A 19231-nucleotide genomic window follows, 5' to 3' on the forward strand; every position below is an offset into this window, starting at 1 on the left:
TAAGAAGTTACTGCGTAACCTAGAAAGGACCTGTCTAACATGTAGAGTATGTTCAGCCAAATTTCTGGAATAAATCAATATGTCATCCAGATAAATGACAAGAAAAACATCAAGGAAATCCCGAAAAAGGTCATTGATTAGGTGTTGAAAAGTGGCAGGGGCGTTGCACAGGCCAAAAGGCATGACGGTGTATTCATATAGTCCGTACCTAGTACGAAACGCCGTCAGCCACTCATCGCCACTTCTAACACGGATAAGATTATATGCTCCCCTAAGATCTAATTTAGTAAAATAATTTGCCCCTTCCAACCTTTCTATCAATTCCGGAATTAGTGGTAGGGGGTACCTGTTCTTTATTGTGACTTTGTTTAACTGCCTGTAATCCACAATAGGCCGTAAGGAGCCGTCCTTATTCTTAACAAAGAAAATGCCGGCTCCTGCTGGCGAAGTGGATGGGCGTATAAAGCCTTTTCTTAGGTTATCTTCTAGATAATCCTTTAAGTGGGCGAGTTCAGGTTTGGAAAGGGGAAATATGTGCCCATATGGAATTTGTGCACCCGGTATGAGGTCGATAGGGCAGTCATATTTCCTATGGGGAGGTAAATTTTCGGATTCAGTCTTACTAAAAACGTCAGCAAAATCTTTGTACTCATCAGGTAAGTGTAAATCTGGTTTTGATAAGACTGTGTGCATGATGTTTACTGGAAAACAAATAGTGGTACAAAACTTTGAATTGAATGAGAGAGAAAGTGTGTTCCAGGAAATACATGGGTTATGTAACATTAACCAATTTAATCCCAGGATAACTGGGGACACAGGAGATGAAATAACATCAAATGTAAGATATTCAGTATGATGTTCTTGGGTAGTAACTAGGAGAGGTATAGTTTGGTACTGAACAGGACCGGATGAAATAGGTCTACCGTCAATACCTCTCAATAAAACAGGAGATTTCTTTTGCATGAGTGGGATTTTATTTACATGTGTAAATTCCTTATCTACATAACAGGCAGTAGCTCCTGAATCAATAATTGCGGGAACCTGGAGGCGGTGGAGATCCCACTGAAAAGAAAGGGAGAGTTTACAGTAGGGGTTTCTTAAATCAATAGTTTTGCAACAAGTTAAAGGGTTATGGGACTCACCCTTATTAGTTTTCAGAAGAGATGGACATTGCTTTACGGAGTGTTCGTCCGAGGCACAATAAAGGCATAGATTATTCTCTCTTCTCCTGGTCTTTTCCTGAGCTGTCAGGGGCCCCTTAAGGAAGCCAATCTCCATAGGCTCAGCTTGATGTTTACTAGTGGAGGGTGTAGTAGTAGTGTGTCTCTTTGTATAAGCCTCTGGGTAAGATCTTTCATTTTGCCTCTCTCTTAAGCGTCTGTCTATAGTAATGCAGAGGTTCATTAAACCCTCTAAGGTTGTGGGAAGCTCAGTTCGGGACAACTCATCCTTAACCGCGTCTGAGAGACCCAGACGGAACTGATTCCTTAAGGATAAGTTGTTCCACTCTGAATCCTTTGCCCACCTCTTGAAGTCTGTAATATAATCTTCTACCAACCTCTTTTTTTGTTTTAGAGCCCTAAGAGCTGTTTCTGCAGTCTGTTGTTTGAATGGGTCTTCGTATAACTGACCCATGGCAGTGAAAAAAATTTCCAAGGAGTTTAGAATAGTCTCATTGGATTCAAAAAAAGTGTTTGCCCAGCTACGTGGTTCCCCCCTAAGAAATGAAATAGTGGTCAAAACTCTAATCCTATCATTAGGATAAGACTGTGGTTTGAGCGTGAAGAGAAGCAGGCAAGCATTTTTAAAGTCCCTGTAGTGTGCCCTATCACCATAAAACTTTTCAGGCAAACTAACTTGAGGTTCTGGTGTATGTAGCTTGGTTTCTAAGTAATCTTTTATGTAAGCTTTTAAGGCAACATTTTCAGCTTTGAGTGTATTGAGACCGTCAGTGAGCAAATCAACTCTGTTGCTGAGAGTCTGTATTAGTGCAGTTATCTCAGCTGGGTCCATGTTAAGGATGGCTTGGTATTCTGTCAGGCAAGTCAGAATTTCTAAGAAGATAAAAATTTTACTTTGGTTAGGACCGCAGCTGCTGAGATTTAAATATGTGGTAATGTTGCTGAGGAGTGTGAGGTAAGCAAATAAACTACCTAGAGGGTAGTGTGCTGGCCTCATGTAACTATTCAGCAGTTTAATGTGAAGGTTTAAGAAAAGGAAGCACTCTATTGTTGCCACCTGTGCTATCTTAAACACTAAAACCTGCAGCAGAGCTCTTGTAAATCTGGATGTTAGTAATAAACTGTTTAGTAAGGAAATCAAAACAATATGCTAAGCTGAATTGCATAAAACAAATTAAGTAAAAAGCTAGACAGAGGTACAGAGTTAAACTCGACATACGAACTGCAAATAACATGTAGGAACTTTGACAGCATAAGTATTTAGCAAGCTTTATACCTTTGAGAGAAGTGAAACCTTTCAGGCTGAACCGGTGTGGTTTGTAGGCAGAGAGGGTCTTGAGCGTGGAGTGCAGCGGTGCAGGCTGTTTGCTGAATTGAGGGTAGTTCCATGAAGCTGGCGTGTGACGTCACTGCGGAATGATCCGTTGAGGGGCAGCTACTGAGAGCCGAGTCCGGATAGCGTTAACAGAGGAGATTCGAGATAGAGTTACTACAAGGTATGTAGTATAGCGGTAGTTTGGCAAAACAAACAGATAGAAAGTGACAGTGAACAAAGTCACAGTATGTCACTTTGAGAGAGAGTTCCGGTGTCCAATAAAAAGCACAGGGGATATCAGTAGCTCAGTAGGACTTAACCTAATTCAATACCAAGCAAAGTAGTGAGGGTTGATGGGACATTTATATGAATGAGTGGAAAAAGTAATTGAAATTTAAAGGTATAGCATGGAATGTGCAAAGCAAAAAATGAAAAAGGCAGGGAACAAGGTAATAACGTGACAATTTCCCGCCTCTAGTTCTCCTTCCAAGAGTGATCTCCAAAATCATAATGGAACAGTCTTTTGTGTTGCTGGTGGCTCCAGCATGGCCACACAGGTTTTGGTATGCAGATCTGGTGCGGATGTCCAGTTGCCCGCCTTGGCCACTTCCGTTACGGCCGGACCTACTATCTCAAGGTCCGTTTTTCCATCAGGATCTCAAATCATTAAATTTGAAGGTGTGGAAATTGAACGCTTAGTTCTGAGTCATAGAGGTTTCTCTGACTCAGTGATTAATACTATGTTATAAGCTCGTAAATCTGTCTCTAGAAAGATTTATTATAGAGTTTGGAAGACTTACATTTCATGGTGTTCTTCTCATAAATTCTCCTGGCATTCTTTTAGAATTTCTAGAATTTTACAGTTCCTTTAGGATGGTTTGGATAAGGGTTTGTCTGCAAGTTCCTTGAAAGGACAAATCTCCGCTCTTTCTGTTTTATTTCACAGAAAGATTGCTATACTTCCTGATATTCACTGTTCTGTACAGGCTTTAGTTCGTATTAAGCCTGTCATTAAATCAATTTCTCCTCCTTGGAGTCTTAATTTGGTTCTTAAGGCGTTACAGGCTCCTCCAGTTGAGCCTATGCATTCTTTGGACATTAAACTACTTTCTTGGAAAGTGTTGTTCCTTTTGGCTATCTCTTCTGCTAGAAGAGTTTCTGAGCTATCTGCTCTTTCTTGTGAGTCTCCTTTTCTGATTTTTCATCAGGATAAGGCAGTTTTGCGGACTTCTTTTCAATTTTTACCTAAGGTTGTGAATTCTAACAACATTAGTAGAGAAATTGTTGTCCCTTCTTTATGTCCTAATCCTAAGAATTCTTTGGAGAGATCCTTACATTCTTTGGATGTGGTAAGAGCTTTGAAATATTATGTGGAAGCTACTAAAGATTTCAGGAAGACTTCTAGTCTATTTTTTTTATTTTCTGGTCCTAGGAAAGGTCAGAAGGTTTCTGCTAGTTCCTTGGCTTCTTGGTTGAAACTTTTGATTCAACAAGCTTATTTGGAGTCGGGTCAGGCCCCTCCTCAGTTTCCACTTCGTGGGCTTTTAAGAATGAAGCTTCAGTTGATCAGATTTGCAAAGCGGCGACTTGGTCCTCTTTGCATACATTTACTAAATTCTACCGTTTTGATGTATTTGCTTCTTCGGAAGCAGTTTTTGGTAGAAAAGTTCTTCAGGTAGCTGTTTCAGTTTGATTCTTCTGCTTTTGATTTAAGTTTTTTTCTTTCAAAGATGAAATAAACTTATTTTTGTTTTGGGTTGTGGATAAATTTTTTCAGCGGAATATGGCTGTTTCTATTTTTATTCCCTCCCTCTCTAGTGACTCTTGAGTGGAAGACTCCACATCTTGGGTATTGATATCCCATATGTCACTAGCTCATGGACTCTTGCCAATTACATGAAAGAAAACATAATTTATGTAAGAACTTACCTGATAAATTCATTTGTTTCATATTGGCAAGAGTCCATGAGGCCCACCCTTTTTATGGTGGTTATGTTTTTTTGTATAAAGCACAATTATTTCCAAATTTCCTTTGTTGATGCTTTCTACGCCTTTCTTTATCACCCCACTGCTTGGCTATTCGTTAAACTGAATAGTGGGTGTGGTGAGGGGTGTATTTATAGGCATTTTCAGGTTTGGGAAACTTTGCCCCTCCTGGTAGGATTGTATATCCCATATGTCACTAGCTCATGGACTCTTGCCAATATGAAAGAAATGAATTTATAAGGTAAGTTCTTACATAAATTATGTTTTTTACATTTCTGCTGTGTTTAGCTGTAATTTTCCTCTTACTCATTTACTATACCCACACATATTAGATACAATTTTTCTCGCCATTAAATGGACTTTCTAAAGATACCATTTTTTTATCATATCTTATAATTTACTATAAAAAAATGTATAAAATATGATAAAAAATTGAAAAAAACCCACACTTTTTCTAACTTTGACCCCTAAAATCTGTTACACATCTACAATCACCAAAAAACACCCATGCTAAATAGTTTCTAAATTTTGTCCTGAGTTTAGAAATACCCAATGTTAACATGTTCTTTGCTTTTTTGCAAGTAATAGGGTAATAAATACAAGTAGCACTTTGCTATTTCCAAACCATTTTTTTTTTAAATTAGCGATAGTTACATTGGAACACTGATATCTGTCAGGAATCCCTGAATATCCCTTGACATGTATATATTTTTTTTAGTAGACAACCCAACGTATTGATCTAGGCCCATTTTAATATATTTCATGCCACCATTTCACCGCCAAATGTGATCAATTAAAAAAAAACGTTAACTTTTTCACAAACTTTAGGTTTCTCACAGAAAGTATTTACAAACAGCTTGTGCAATTATGGCACAAATGGTGGTAAATGCTTCTCTGCGATCCCCTTTTTCAGAAATAGCAGACATATATAGCTCTGGAGTTACTCTTTGGCAATTAGAAAGCCGCTAAATGCTGCTGCACACCACACGTGTATTATGCCCAGCAGTGAAGGGGTTAATTGAAAACTTGTAGGGTTAATTTTAGCTTAAGTGTAGTGTAGTAGACAACCCAAAGTATTGATCTAGGCCCATTTTGGTATATTTCATGCCACCATTTCACTGCCAAATGCAATCAAATAAAAAAAATGCTCACTTTTTCACAAACTTTAGGTTTCACACTGAAATTATTTACAAACAGCTTGCGCAATTATGGCACAAATGGTTGTAAATGCTTCTCTGGGATACCCTTTGTTCAGAAATAGCAGACATATATGGCTTTGACATTGCTTTTTGGTAATTAGAAGGCTGCTAAATGCAGCTGCGCATCACACTTGTATTATGCCCAGCAGTGAAGGGGTTAATTAGGTAGCGTGTAGGGTTAATTTTAGCTTTAGTGTAGAGATCAGCCTCCCACATGACACATCCCATCCCCTGATCCCTCCCTGACCCCTCTCAAACAGCTCTCTTCCCTCCCCCACCCCACAATTCTCCCCGCCATCTTAAGTACTGGCAGAAAGTCTGCCAGTACTAAAATTAATGGCTTTAAAAAAGAAAAATAATAATAATAATAAAAAATATATACATATTCTGCTGTGTAGGATCCCCCCAAACAGCTCTCTAACCCTTCCCCTCAACCTTATTGTCTGCCATCTTGGGTACTGCCAGCTGCCTGCCAGGACCCAGTTTGCATACAAATATAAAAAAAAAAATATTTTATTTTATTCTTTTATTCTTTATTTTTCTGTAGTGTAGCTTCCCCCCTCAATAACCAACCCCCACCCCCTCCCAGATCCCTTAGATAGAAAATGTCCCCCCTCTTCTCTCCCTCATTCCCTTTACACTGTTCCATAGTGTAGGGCTCCCACTCGCTCCCGCCCCGTGCGCTTCCGCCTCTGCCACCGTGCGAGTGCCCAGACCCGTGCGCACACCCGCCACGCCCCCGCGCGTGATTACGCCCCCTCTGTCATCATTCCCCCCCAGCGATGGCCACCCACCCGCCTCCCTGCAGCAGCTCCCACCCACCAACGATCACACCAACGCCGACCGATGCAGAGTGGCTCTCTCTGCATCAGTGTTTGAAAAAAGGTATTGCAGTGATGCCTCAATATCGAGGCATCACGGCAATATCTTGAAAGCGGCTGGAATCGATCAAGATCGCTTCCAGACGGTTTAAACCCCTAACGACGTACAGGCTCGTCTTTAAAGACCCGTTCGTGTCTGACGTACCCTGTACGACGTGTGTCGTTAAGGGGTTAATTAGTATTGACATTATTATTATTATCATCAGTTGATTGTAGAGCACCAACAGTTTCTGCAGCGCTTTAATTTGATTTCCCGTTAAACTACATCTATGGGTTTTGAACTACACATCCAGCCATTAGAGATGTTTGCTAAATCAGAGAGTTCACTAATAAAGAAGGCAAGGCCAGGAAGAAGTGCTGGCCTGACAGTAAATAACCTCAGAGTAATCATATTACAATTTATCAATGCTGTTCTACATTGCTGCTGTTGTGATAAGATCTAGAATGAGAAGAGAATTAGATGTCAAACTTCACGCAAAATAGCCTCATACCTGACTAAAAAAAAAAGTAAACTCTCAAAATTTCTAGCAAGGGAAGGAAAGAGCACAATTTAAACCAGTAACAGGGTACATGTTTTTTTTTAAACATTTATGCAGAAAATAAAATTAAAAGACAAATACTTTGATTTATAGTATTTAAATAGTATTGTATTTTGTTTGCCATCAACATGCACAATACATTTTGTCTTTTTCACATTTTCATTTGAGCTGTAAGCTGTTTTAATCTTAAAGGGATATGAAACCTAATTTTTTTCTTTCATAATTCAGAGGGAGCATGCAAATATAAAAACCTTTCCAACTTACTTATATTTTTAAATTTGTTTCATTCTCTTGGTGTACTTAGTTGAAAAGCATACCTAGGTAGGCTCAGGCGTTGCTGATTGGTAGCTTCACACATATGCCTCATTTTATTGGCTCACCCATGTGCATTGATGTTTCTTCAACAAAAGATTAGAAGAAAATATAGCAAATTCTATAATAGAAGTGACTAGGAAAGGTGTTTAAAATTGTATATTCTATTTGAATCATAAAAGAAAATTTCGGTTTCATGTCCCTTGAAGTGTACCACATTGGGTTAAAGGGGATCATAGGTATGAATATAATGAGTGGAGTATTTCAATTAATTAGCACACATACAACTCTATATGCCATGAATTAAACAACAATTATTGAACAATTATTGAACAAAAGCAAAAACAATAATATTGCAAAATGTATGTAATGCTATCATTAATTTGAAGAAATTATTATTATTTTGCTGATGGTAATGATAATGCTAATAATGATTACCTGTAATGATACAATTAACTACTTCATAAATGATTGTGCTTTTGGCTCAAGGATAAATATTTTAAAAAGAATAAAAAAGACCTACCTGTTCTTCATGTAAAACAACTTGACCAGTAAGTGGATGTCCCAGTGGTGCAACAGTTACAAATGGTTGCCATATACTACCCACAGTTCTGGGAAAAACATCATATAAATCTATATGGTATCCTTTATGCCCATTAACTTTTGTAGAGTATAAGGAAACTGGATTGCAGGTAACTGCATGGAGTGTACGCTCAGAATCACGTTCTAAAATAAAAAAGAAATGCACAAAAATGTTATTAGTTAAATGCAATAAAAAAACGGATTACTACAATCTTAAAAGTATAAAAATCTGAATATATCACCTTGCTTTCTTCAATGCATATTAAGTTAATCTCCCATAATGTTAGGGGCCTTAACTCTAATATTAAACGTTAGAAAGCTATTTCTAATTACAAATCCTCAAAAGTTCATATAGTTATGTTACAAGAAACGCACTTCACTAAAGTTTATCCTATACAATATCATGCAATCATGTGGTGTCTCAGGACTCTTTCATACATCATTACATTTTAAAGAAGAAATGATTAAAGACAAGGAATGTAGATTTCTAACAATTAGCGGCACGATTCAAAATACCCCAGTAATTGTAAATGTATATGAACCAAATGATCATCTCCCCCCTTCCTTACTAAACTAAGCAAACAATTAACACAATGGAAGAGATACAAAACAATTATTGGTGGTGACGTCAACATGACACTTAACAATAAATTGGATAGATTTTAAAATGAGAAAATTATGAAAAATAGATCTGACCATTCTCATCAGCAGTAAGAGACTTTTTATTAGATCACAATTAGATAGATTGTTTGAGGACTCTTAATAGGGGCTCTAGTGTTGATTATACATATTACTCTCCAGTACACAATACACACTCTAGAATAGATTACATCTTAGCTAGTCAAATCATGATATCCTTTGTTACTACAGCAAATGTACTCAGTTGCCCCTGGTCAGATCACGCCATGGTTGAAATTACACTTACAGGAATAATCATCCTGAACAGATTTAAATCTTGGACTCTTAATCCAAGCCTACTATAGGATAACACATTATTAGAAAAGATGCAAAAAACACAACCATAAATGAAGGTACTACATCCAACCCAATACACACATGGGGTGCCCTAAAAAACATAATTTATGTAAGAACTTACCTGATAAATTCATTTCTTTCATATTAGCAAGAGTCCATGAGCTAGTGACGTATGGGATATACATTCCTACCAGGAGGGGCAAAGTTTCCCAAACCTCAAAATGCCTATAAATACACCCCTCACCACACCCACAAATCAGTTTAACGCATAGCCAAGAAGTGCGAAAAAGTGCGAAAGCATAAAAAAGTGCGAAAGCATAAAAAATAAGAAAAAAGTGCGAAAGCATAAAAAATAAGGAATTGGAATAATTGTGCTTTATACAAAAAAATCATAACCACCACAAAAAAACATAATTTATGCTTACCTGATAAATTTATTTCTCTTGTAGTGTGTTCAGTCCACGGATCATCCATTACTTATGGAATATATTCTCTCCCTAACAGGAAATTGCAAGAGGATCACCCAAGCAGAGCTGCTACATAGCTCCTCCCCTCACATGTCATATTCAGTCATTCGACCAAAACAAGACGAGAAAGGAGGAACCATAGGGTGCAGTGGTGACTGAAGTTATAAATAAAATTTAGATCTGCCTTAAAAGACAGGGCGGGCCGTGGACTGAACACACTACAAGAGAAATAAATTTATCAGGTAAGCATAAATTATGTTTTCTCTTGTTAAGTGTGTTCAGTCCACGGATCATCCATTACTTATGGGATACCAATACCAAAGCCAAGTACACGGATGATGGGAGGGTCAAGGCAGGCACTTAAACTGAAGGAACCACTGCCTGTAGAACCTTTCTCCCAAAAACAGCCTCCGAAGAAGCAAAAGTGTCAAATTTGTAAAATTTCGAAAAAGTGTGAAGCGAAGACCAAGTCGCAGCCTTGCAAATCTGTTCAACAGAGGCCTCATTCTTAAAGGCCCAGGTGGAAGCCACAGCTCTAGTGGAATGAGCTGTAATTCTTTCAGGGGGCTGCTGTCCAGCAGTCTCATAGGCTAAACGTATTATGCTACGAAGCCAAAAGGAGAGAGAGGTTGCCGAAGCTTTTTGACCTCTCCTCTGTCCAGAGTAAACGACAAACAGGGAAGAAGTTTGACGAAAATCTTTAGTTGCCTGCAAATAGAATTTCAGGGCACGGACTACGTCCAGATTATGCAAAAGTCGTTCCTTCTTTGAAGAAGGATTAGGACATAATGATGGAACAACAATCTCCTGATTGATATTCCTGTTAGAAACTACCTTAGGTAAAAACCCAGGTTTAGTACGCAAAACTACCTTGTCTGAATGGAAAATCAGATAAGGAGAATCACAATGTAAGGCGGATAACTCCGAGACTCTTCGAGCCGAGGAGATAGCCATCAAAAACAGAACTTTCCAAGATAAAAGTTTAATATCAATGGAATGAAGGGGTTCAAACGGAACTCCTTGAAGAACTTTAAGAACCAAGTTTAAGCTCCACGGAGGAGCAACAGTTTTAAACACAGGCTTAATCCTAGCCAAAGCCTGACAAAAAGCCTGGACGTCTGGAACTTCTGCCAGACGCTTGTGCAAAAGAATAGACAGAGCAGAAATCTGTCCCTTTAAAGAACTAGTTGATAAGCCTTTTTCCAAATCCTCTTGGAGAAAAGACAATATCCTTGGAATCTTAACCTTACTCCATGAGTAACTCTTAGATTCGCACCAATACAGGTATTTACGCCATATCTTATGGTAGATTTTTCTGGTAACAGGCTTTCGTGCCTGTATCAAAGTATCAATAACTGACTCGGAGAAGCCGCGCTTTGATAGGATCAAGCGTTCAATCTCCACGCAGTCAGTCTCAGAGAAATTAGATTTGGATGATTGAAAGGACCCTGTATTAGAAGGTCTTTCCTCAAAGGTAGAGTCCATGGAGGACAGGACGACATGACCACTAGGTCTGCATACCAGGTCCTACGTGGCCACGCAGGCGCTATCAGAATCACCGATGCTCTCTCCTGTTTGATCTTGGCGATCAGTCGAGGGAGCATAGGAAACGGTGGAAACACATAAGCCATGTTGAAAAACCAAGGAGCTGCTAGAGCATCTATCAGCTTCGCTCCAGGGTCCCTGGACCTCGAACCGTAAAGAGGAAGTTTGGCATTCTGGCGAGACGCCATGAGATCCAGATCTGGTTTGCCCCAACGATGGACCAGTTGAGCAAATACCTCCGGATGGAGTTCCCACTCCCCCGGATGAAAAGTCTGACGACTTAGAAAGTCCGCCTCCCAGTTCTCCACTCCTGGGATGTGGATCGCTGACAAGTGGCAAGTGTGAGACTCTGCCCAGCGAATTATCTTTGAGACTTCCACCATCGCTAGGGAGCTCCTGGTTCCCCCTTGATGGTTGATATAAGCCACAGTCGTGATGTTGTCCGACTGAAATCTGATGAACCTCAGTGTTGCTAGCTGAGGCCAAGCTAGAAGAGCGTTGAATATTGCCCTTAGCTCCAGAATATTTATTGGGAGGAGTTTCTCCTCCTGAGTCCAGGATCCCTGAGCCTTTATGGAATTCCAGACTGCGCCCCAGCCTAGGAGGCTGGCATCTGTTGTTACAATCGTCCAATCTGGCCTGCGAAAAGTCATGCCCCTGGACAGATGGACCCGAGATAACCACCAGAGAAGAGAATCTCTGGTCTCTTGATCCAGATTTAGTAGAGGGGACAAAAATGAGTAATCCCCATTCCACTGACTTAGCATGCACAATTGCAGCGGTCTGAGATGCAGGCGCGCAAATGGCACTATGTCCATTGCCGCTACCATTAAGCCGATTACTTCCATGCATTGAGCCACTGACGGGCGTGGAATGGAATGAAGGACCCGGCAAGCATGTAAGAGTTTTGATAACCTGGCCTCCGTCAGGTAAATTTTCATTTTTACAGAATCTATCAGAGTCCCTAGGAAGGAGACTCTTGTGAGTGGTGATAGAGAACTCTTTTCCACGTTCACCTTCCACCCATGCGACCTTAGAAATGCCAGAACTATCTCTGTATGAGACTTGGCAATTTGCAAGCTTGTCGCCTGTATCAGGATGTCGTCTAGATACGGAGCCACCGCTATGCCTCGCGGTCTTAGAACCGCCAGAAGAGAGCCCAGCACCTTTGTAAAGATTCTCGGGGCCGTAGCCAACCCGAAGGGAAGAGCTACAAACTGGTAATGCCTGTCTAGGAAGGCAAATCTTAGGAACCGATGATGATCTTTGTGAAGCGGTATGTGAAGGTAGGCATCCTTTAAATCCACCGTGGTCATGTACTGACCCTCTTGGATCATGGGTAGGATAGTCCGAATAGTTTCCATTTTGAATGATGGAACTCTTAGGAATTTGTTTAAAATCTTTAGGTCCAAAATTGGCCTGAAGGTACCCTCTTTCTTGGGAACCACGAACAGATTTGAATAAAATCCCTGTCCTTGTTCCGTCCGCGGAACTGGGTGGATCACTCCCATTACTAGGAGGTCTTGTACGCAACATAGGAATGCCTCTTTCTTTATTTGGTTTTCTGATAACCTTGAAAGATGAAATCTCCCTAGAGGAGGAGAAGCCTTGAAGTCCAGAAGATATCCCTGAGATATGATCTCCAACGCCGAGGGATCCTGGACATCTCTTGCCCACGCCTGGGCGAAGAGAGAAAGTCTGCCCCCCACTAGATCCATTTCCGGATAGGGGGCCATCCCTTCATGCTGTCTTAGGGGCAGTAGCAGGTTTTCTGGCCTGCTTGCCCTAGTTCCAGGACTGGTTAGTTTTCCAGGCCTGTCTGTAACGAGCAACGGTTCCTTCCTGTTTTGGGGCGGAGGAAGTTGACGTTGCTCCTGCCTTGAAGTTTCGAAAGGCACGAAAATTAGACTGTTTGGGCTTTGATTTGGCCTTGTCCTGAGGAAGGGTATGATCCTTACCTCCCGTAATGTCAGCGATAATTTCTTTCAAGCCGGGCCCGAATAAGGTTTGCCCCTTGAAAGGAATATTAAGTAATTTAGATTTAGAAGTCACATCAGCTGACCAGGATTTAAGCCATAACGCTCTGCGCGCTTGAATGGCAAAACTGGAATTCTAAGCTGTTAGTTTAGTTAGATGTACAATGGCATCAGAAACAAATGCATTAGCTAGCTTAAGTGCTTTAAGCTTGTCCATAATTTCATCCAATGGGGCTGAGTGAATGGCCTCTTCTAGAGACTCAAACCAAAATGCCGCAGCAGCAGTGACAGGCGCAATGCATGCAAGGGGCTTTAAGATAAAACCTTGTTGAACAAACATTTTCTTAAGGTAACCCTCCAATTTTTTATCCATTGGATCCGAAAAAGCACAACTATCTTCCACCGGGATAGTGGTACGCTTAGCTAAAGTAGAAACTGCTCCCTCCACCTTAGGGACAGTCTGCCATAAGTCCCGTGTAGTGGCGTCTATTGGAAACATTTTTCTAAATATAGGAGGAGGGGAAAAGGGCACACCAGGTCTATCCCACTCCTTGCTAATAATTTCTGTAAGCCTTTTAGGTATAGGAAAAACGTCGGTACACACCGGTACTGCATAGTATCTATCCAGCCTACATAATTTCTCTGGAATCGCAACTGTGTTACAGTCATTCAGAGCCGCTAAAACCTCCCCTAGCAATACACGGAGGTTCTCAAGCTTAAATTTAAAATTAGAGATCTCTGAATCCGGTTTCCCTGGATCAGATCCGTCACCTACAGAATGAAGCTCTCCGTCCTCATGTTCTGCAAACTGTGACGCAGTATCGGACATGGCTCTCGAAACACCAGCGCGCTCTATTCTTACCTCAGAGCGGTCGCGCTTGCCTCTTAATTCTGGCAATTTAGATAATACTTCTGTCAGGGTATTATTCATAATATTAGCCATGTCTTGTAATGTGATTTGTATGGCCGTCCCTGATGCACTTGGCGCCACAATATCACGCGCCTCCTGAGCGGGAGGCGAAGGTACTGACACGTGAGGAGAGTTAGTCGGCATAACTTCCCCCTCGTTGTCTGGTGATAATTCCTTTATAGATAAAGACTGACCTTTATTATTTAAAGTGAAATCAATACATTTGGTACACAAATTTCTGTGGGGCTCCACAGTGGCCTTTAAACATAGTGAACAAACAGATTCATCTGTGTTAGACATGTTTAAACAGACTAGCAATAAGACTAGCAGACTTGGAAAACACTGTAAATAATTTTACAAGTAATAAAGAAAAACGCTACTGTGCCTTTAAGAAGCACAGAAAACTGTCACAGTTGAAATAACAATGAACCAAATCAGTTATGGCAATTAAATTTTTACAGTAAATGTATTAAGTTAGCAGAGCATTGCACCCACTTGCAAATGGATGATTAACCCCTTAAAACCCAAACGGTTTTTATAAGCAAAAAACGTTTTTTAATACAGTCAAAAAACCACTGTCACAGGTCTGCTGTGACTGATTACCTCCCTCAAAATGACTTTTGAAGTCCCTTAAGCTGTCTGGAGACGATCCGTGTCAAGCAGAATGAAGCAGGAAGACAGAGCCTAAATTTTTACTGCGTCAAAAGAGCGCTAAAATAGGCCCCTCCTACTCAATATTACAATATTGGGAGTTTCAGTTAACTGTTTCTATGCAGAAATATTATCAGCCATGTGGAAAAATTTTATGCCCCAGCAAGTTTTATCACCAATGTACCTCACAAACGATTAAACATGCCAGCAAAATCGTTTTAAACATCCCTTTCTTAAGGAGCATATATCTCTATAGATAAGCCTGACAGTCATCCTACTGCATTAAAGGCTTATAACATCACTTCAGTATTAATAGCATTTTCTCAGTCAAATTCCATTCCTTAGAAAATTACTTTACTGTATATATTTAAAACAGCCTGCTAACAGTCGCTCTCACTGTATTAAAGGCTCTTACTTACATTACATCGGTATCAGCAGTATTTTCTTAGTCAATTCCATTCCTTAGAAAAATAATCTACTGCACATACCTTGTTTGCAGGGTTTCCCGCACGCCATTCCCTTCTGAAAGTTACCTAACTCCTCAGAATATGCGAGAACAGCCAGTGGATCTTAGTTACTGCCGCTAAGATCATAGAAAACGCAGGCAGATTCTTCTTCCAAATACTGCCTGAGAATAAACAACACACTCCGGTGTCATTTTAAAATAACAAACTTTTGATTGAAGAATAAACTAAGTATAAAAAACACCACAGCCCTCTCACAACGTCCTATCTGTTAAGTTGCAAGAGAATGACTGAATATGACATGTGAGGGGAGGAGCTATGTAGCAGCTCTGCTTGGGTGATCCTCTTGCAATTTCCTGTTAGGGAGAGAATATATTCCATAAGTAATGGATGATCCGTGGACTGAACACACTTAACAAGAGAAAAGGGTGGGCCTCATGGACTCTTGCTAATATGAAAGAAATGAATTTATCAGGTAAGTTCTTACATAAATTATGTTTTCTTTCATGTAATTAGCAAGAGTCCATGAGCTAGTGACGTATGGGATAATGACTACCCAAGATGTGGATCTTCCACGCAAGAGTCACTAGAGAGGGAGGGATAAAATAAAGACAGCCAATTCCGCTGAAAATAATCCACACCCAAAATAAAGTTTAAATCTTATAATGAAAAAAACTGAAATTATAAGCAGAAGAATCAAACTGAAACAGCTGCCTGAAGTACTTTTCTACCAAAAACTGCTTCAGAAGAAGAAAACACATCAAAATGGTAGAATTTAGTAAAAGTATGCAAAGAAGACCAAGTTGCTGCTTTTCAAATCTGATCAACCGAAGCTTCATTCCTAAACGCCCAGGAAGTAGAAACTGACCTAGTAGAATGAGCTGTAATCCTTTGAGGCGGAGTTTTACCCGACTTGACATAAGCATGATGAATTAAAGATTTCAACCAAGATGCCAAAGAAATGGCAGAGGCCTTCTGACCTTTCCTAGAACCGGAAAAGATAACAAATACACTAGAAGTCTTTCGGAAAGTCTTAGTAGCTTCAACATAATATTTCTAAAAATAATATAATCAGAAAAACTAAGATTTGAATAAGCTTAAAATGTTGTCTAATAATAGGTGAATCAATAATATTAGCCATGGTTACTAATTTAATAATTTGTTTTTTGGTAAAACTATTTTTTCTTTCAATGTCAAACAATAGATTGTTTTTATCTTATTTTCTGTGCTTGTGGGATTGAAGTGGTTAACTTAATTGCCACTTCAGCCTATAAACATGTGGGATAGAAACACAGAACTCAGTCTATGAGTAAGCACCTGTGAGGTGCGAAACATGTCAGACTTCCTGCTCTATTGCTGCCATGTCTGTTCATTCTTTTAAATGAATTAATAAATTTGTTTTTTTACCATGACACGCTTGGAGTAGTACCTGCCTACCGCCTTTTGTTCCTGAATTTCTATGGACTGATCCACCGTTTTTGGCTACGGTACTCCAGGGGAAGGTATTAGTTCACCAGCCCGGTTAGGGCTTCCGGTGCTGTATAGCTTGAACGCTTGGTTGCGGCACTACTTTCTTATAATATTTCAAAGCTCTAACTACATCCAAAGAATGCAATGATCTCTCCTTAGAATTCTTAGGATTAGGACATAATGAAGGAACCCCAATTTCTCTACTAATGTTGTTAGAATTCACAACCTTAGGTAAAAATTTAAAAGAAGTTCGCAACACCGCCTTATCCTGATGAAAAATCAGAAAAGGAGACTCACAAGAAAGAGCAGATAATTCAGAAAATCTTCTAGCAGAAGAGATGGCCAAAAGAAACAAAACTTTCCAAGAAAGTAATTTAATGTCCAATGAATGCATAGGTTCAAACGGAGGAGCTTGAAGAGCCCCCAGAACCAAATTCAAACTCCAAGGAGGAGAAATTGACTTAATGACAGGTTTTATACGAACCAAAGCTTGTACAAAACAATGAATATCAGGAAGATTAGCAATCTTTCTGTGAAAAAGAACAGAAAGAGCAGAGATTTGTCCTTTCAAGGAACTTGCAGACAAACCTTTATCCAAACCATCCTGAAGAAACTGTAAAATTCTCGGAATTCTAAAAGAATGCCAGGAAAAATGATGAGAAAGACACCAAGAAATGTTAGTCTTCCAGACTCTATAATATATCTTCCTAGATACGGATTTACGAGCCTGTAACATAGTATTAATCACAGAGTCAGAGAAACCTCTTTGACTAAGAATCAAGCGTTCAATCTCCATACCTTTAAATTTAAGGATTTGAGATCCAGATGGAAAAAAGCACCTTGCGACAGAAGGTCTGGTCTTAACGGAAGAGTCCACGGTTGGCAAGAGGCCATCCGGACAAGATCCGCATACCAAAACCTGTGAGGCCATGCTGGAGCCACCAGCAGAACAAACGAGCATTCCTTCAGAATCTTGGAGATTACTCTTGGAAGAAGAACTAGAGGCGGAAAGATATAGGCAGGATGATACTTCCAAGGAAGTGACAATGCATCCACTGCTTCCGCTTGAGGATCCCTGGATCTGGACAGATACCTGGGAAGTTTCTTGTTTAGATGAGAGGCCATCAGATCTATTTCTGGAAGTCCCCACATTCGAACAATCTGAAGAAATACCTCTGGGTGAAGAGACCATTCACCCGGATGTAACGTTTGGCGACTGAGATAATCCGCTTCCCAATTGTCTATACCTGGGATATGAACCGCAGAAACTAGACAGGAGCTGGATTCCGCCCAAACCAGTATTCGAGATACTTCTTTCATAGCCAGAGGACTGTGAGTCCCTCCTTGATGATTGATGTATGCCACAGTTGTGACATTGTCTGTCTGAAAACAAATGAACGATTCTCTCTTTAGAAGAGGCCATGACTGAAGACCTCTGAAAATTGCACGGAGTTCCAAAATATTGATTGGTAATCTCACCTGCTGAGATTCCCAAACCCCTTGTGCTGTCAGAGACCCCCAAACAGCTCCCCAACCTGTCAGACTTGCATCTGTTGAAATTACAGTCCAGGTCGGAAGAACAAAAGAAGCCCCCTGAACTAAACGATGGTGATCTGTCCACCACGTCAGAGAGTGTCGTACAATCGGTTTTAAAGATATTAATTGAGATATCTTTGTGTAATCCCTGCACCACTGGTTCAGCATACAGAGCTGAAGAGGTCGCATGTGAAAACGAGCAAAGGGGATCGCGTCCGATGCAGCAGTCATAAGACCTAGAATTTCCATGCATAAGGCTACCGAAGGGAATGATTGTGATTGAAGGTTTCGACAAGCTGAGATCAATTTTAGACGTCTCTTGTCTGTCAGAGACAGAGTCATGGACGCTGAATCTATCTGGAAACCTAAAAAGGTTACCCTTGTCTGAGGAATCAATGAACTTTTCGGTAAATTGATCCTCCAACCATGATCTTGAAGAAACAACACAAGTTGATTCGTATGAGATTCTGCTAAATGTGAAGACTGAGCAAGTACCAAGATATCGTCCAAATAAGGAAATACCACAATACCCTGTTCTCTGATTACAGACAGAAGGGCAACGAGAACCTTTGTAAAAATTCTTGGAGCTGTTGCTAGGCCAAACGGCAGAGCCACAAACTGGTAATGCTTGTCTAGGAAAGTGAATCTCAGAAACTGATAGTGATCTGGATGAATCGGAATATGCAGATATGCATCCTGTAAATCTATTGTGGACATATAATGCCCTTGCTGAACAAAAGGCAGGATAGTCCTTATAGTTACCATTTTGAATGTTGGTATCCTTACATAACGATTCAATATTTTTAGATCCAGAACTGGTCTGAAGGAATTCTCCTTCTTTGGTACAATGAAGAGATTTGAATAAAACCCCAGCCCCTGTTCCAGAACTGGAACTGGCATAATTACTCCAGCCAACTCTAGATCTGAAACACATTTCAGAAATGCTTGAGCCTTCGCTGGATTTACTGGGACACGGGAAAGAAAAAATCTCTTTGCCGGAGGCCTTATTTTGAAACCAATTCTGTACCCTTCTGAAACAATGTTCTGAATCCAAAGATTGTGAATTGAATTGATCCAAATTTCTTTGAAAAATCGTAATCTGCCCCCTACCAGCTGAGCTGGAATGAGGGCCGCACCTTCATGTGGACTTGGGAGCTGGCTTTGGTTTTCTAAAAGGCTTGGATTTATTCCAGACTGGAGATGGTTTCCAAACTGACACCGCTCCTGTGGGTGAAGGAACAG

At 40.2% G+C, this 19231-nt stretch overlaps 1 protein-coding gene across 1 annotated transcript in view; it reads right to left on the bottom strand.

Moving 5' to 3' along the window:
- The window catches only part of VWA8 (von Willebrand factor A domain containing 8), a 1436595-nt gene that overhangs the window by 614834 nt on the left and 802530 nt on the right, over positions 1-19231 (bottom strand). The window contains exon 30 of the mRNA XM_053707969.1: positions 7937-8139. Coding sequence (XP_053563944.1) covers positions 7937-8139 — 203 coding nt within the window. The remainder of the gene's footprint in view (positions 1-7936; positions 8140-19231) is intronic.

This window comes from Bombina bombina, chromosome 3 (genome assembly GCF_027579735.1).
Source record: "Bombina bombina isolate aBomBom1 chromosome 3, aBomBom1.pri, whole genome shotgun sequence".
NCBI lineage: Eukaryota > Metazoa > Chordata > Amphibia > Anura > Bombinatoridae > Bombina > Bombina bombina.